Consider the following 2,270-nt stretch of genomic DNA (forward strand, 5'->3'; position numbering starts at 1 on the left):
AAAAAGATTTTTGTAATTATTGTTTAATCCTTTTAAGAAGAACCCTGTTAAGTAGATTAAAACAAAAGTCACTAAGACTACGGGAAAACAAATAAACTCTATAGAGCTTCTATTTTCTTGCTAGCAATTTTCTTGAGACAGACTAATTCTTTCATAATTTGAAAAAATATGTATGTATAAATTTGTAGCATGACCTGGAGAGAGTCCATACTTTATTCATCAAGTAGGTCTCCTTTCCCTGTACTCTGCATCCCATACATATATATATATATATACACACACACCAAATGAAGTTACAGCAGGTAAAGAAGATAAAAATACAAATACCTAAGGATTTCCTCTTCCACGTGTAACATTTCCAACTCTTGTGTATCCCAAGTATTTATGATATAATGTCTGTATTTTTTGTGGCTTTAGTAAAAACAACTTAAATCTGTATTTGTAGAATAGGTGTCTGGCAAATACAGTGTATATAAGATCATAATTGGATTTTAAGCATTCTAACGTAAAGAAAGGTTTTTCACTTATTTGCTATATATTGAGTGGCTGAACGGCAAGGCTGCTAACTGCATTGAATGGAGAGATACTCCAAGATGACTTAAGAGTCCCAATCCTCAGAATCAGAGTACTAGTGGATAAGATGTGTTACTACAATATAACGCAGAAAGCCCTAGAAGGGAAGAACAAATAAATTACTTCGCGTTTCAGATGCAAGTACCTTCGGGATCGCCACTGGCTAAAAATGCTTTAAGGATTCAGTGTTTTGACACCAGGAAAAAAAAGCCCCACAACTCTATTCTTTTGTCCCCCAGACTCCAAGAACTCAGACCGTGCTGGTGACAAACTGGTGGTGACTCGCTCTGCAGGGGCTGGAGGGGCGGTGCAGGGCGGGAGGTATTACCACGAGTCTCTGGGAGCTTCATCCCTTTTGAAGCCTAGGGTGCAAAGACCACTTCTCAGAAAGGCGGGTTCTTGGAGTTTTCACCCTGGCCAAACTCTCGATTACCTCTGATGAGCCCCAAAGATCACTGAGTAGCAGACTAGGCCAGGTCCCCCAGCAGAAAGGCGTCGACAGCTGCAACATTAGCGGTTAAAATTTACAGCCTTTCATAGGTCGGTCTAATGCACCTGTACTAAGATTACTAGCGCCGAGAGCCCCTTGATTGGGGAAAAAGTGGAAGGGGGTAAAGGGGAAAAGGTAGGAGGTAGGGGTCAGGGAAGGAAGACAACAAGGGTTCAGGAAAGGGGGGACACCGAGGGGAAGGCCACGGGTTTACAGACGAGATCGTGGCGTTCCCATGGAAACGTATCCCTCCGCCCTTAAGCCGCGTTCTAGACTCTGCAGTTCCCTCCGCGCCGCTTCTCGGCTGTTTCCGCCCAGCTCCTTTGTGCCGCGCAGAACGTCGACATGACGCATGCGCAAAAAAAATCCCAGCGTTGCGTATATAAGCGCGAACCCAGGCTCTTCCTCTTAGTGCCGCCGGGATCGTTGGCGAGTGAGGTAGTGTGGTAGACTTGTTATTGTTTGAGCCCTGGGCACTGCGAGCCGGAGAGCAGAACACGCGGGCCGGTCATCATGTCGCGTTACGGGCGGTACGGAGGAGGTAAGAGGCTAGGGCCCAGTGAGGGACGCTGCTGTGGGTTTAGTGAGCATTGCGAGGCCGTAGGCTTGACGCGGCGGTTGGGAGATGGTGGTTCCGCGTGCGTAATGGCGGCTTCGGCTCACGCCATACGAAGCAGGGCGGGGTGTTGAGGGAGGACGGGGGATGGCGGGTGTATATCGCTTCTGGGTTCCGTATTCCAGGGCATTTTCATTCCCTGAGCCAGCCCGAAGCCAGGTCCAGGATCACGGTTTTTCCGTTGTCTTTCTTGGGGCAACCCGCCCTCTCCCCCCCGCCCTCGGCGGCGGCGGCTGCCATTTTGCGCACATTGACGACCGTGGTGGCGCATTTCCTTAGCTCTTTCCCGCCACTTCAGCGGACACATCTGGTCGCAGTGATAAAATCGTGGTCGAATTTGAGTCTGAAAGAAAGTTGCAGCCGCGAGCTGCGCATTCATGAGACAGTCGGTTGAAGTGCGGAGTGGGAATGGGGACGTAGTCCTTGCGACTGGCGGCTGGTTTTTTTTCTCTCGTAGCTTTTTCTAGCGCGGTTTATGGCTCTGGGGCGGGGAGCTGGAGTCCTGGGCGAGCCTGCGCCTGGGGCTGTTGCCGCGGAGGACAAGAGCGGCGCAGCCCTGCTCTGCCGGGGCCCGCCCGCCGCCGCCGCCGG

At 50.2% G+C, this 2,270-nt stretch overlaps 1 protein-coding gene across 4 annotated transcripts in view; it reads left to right on the forward strand.

The window, feature by feature from the left end:
- The first annotated feature begins 1,450 nt into the window (after positions 1–1,450).
- The window catches only part of SRSF7 (serine/arginine-rich splicing factor 7), a 7,230-nt gene continuing 6,410 nt past the window's right edge, over positions 1,451–2,270 (forward strand). For 2 of the 4 annotated variants that reach the window (XM_008575291.1, XM_008575293.1), the window contains exon 1: positions 1,480–1,604. In XM_008575291.1, coding sequence (XP_008573513.1) covers positions 1,577–1,604 — 28 coding nt within the window. In that variant the 5' untranslated portion in view covers positions 1,480–1,576. Of the gene's footprint in view, positions 1,605–2,270 lie in introns of all 4 variants that reach the window. The other 2 variants (XM_008575290.1, XM_008575292.1) reach the window with 2 other exon arrangements.

The sequence above is a fragment of the Galeopterus variegatus genome, unplaced genomic scaffold (assembly GCF_000696425.1).
Source record: "Galeopterus variegatus unplaced genomic scaffold, G_variegatus-3.0.2 Scaffold1169, whole genome shotgun sequence".
NCBI classification, from domain to species: domain Eukaryota; kingdom Metazoa; phylum Chordata; class Mammalia; order Dermoptera; family Cynocephalidae; genus Galeopterus; species Galeopterus variegatus.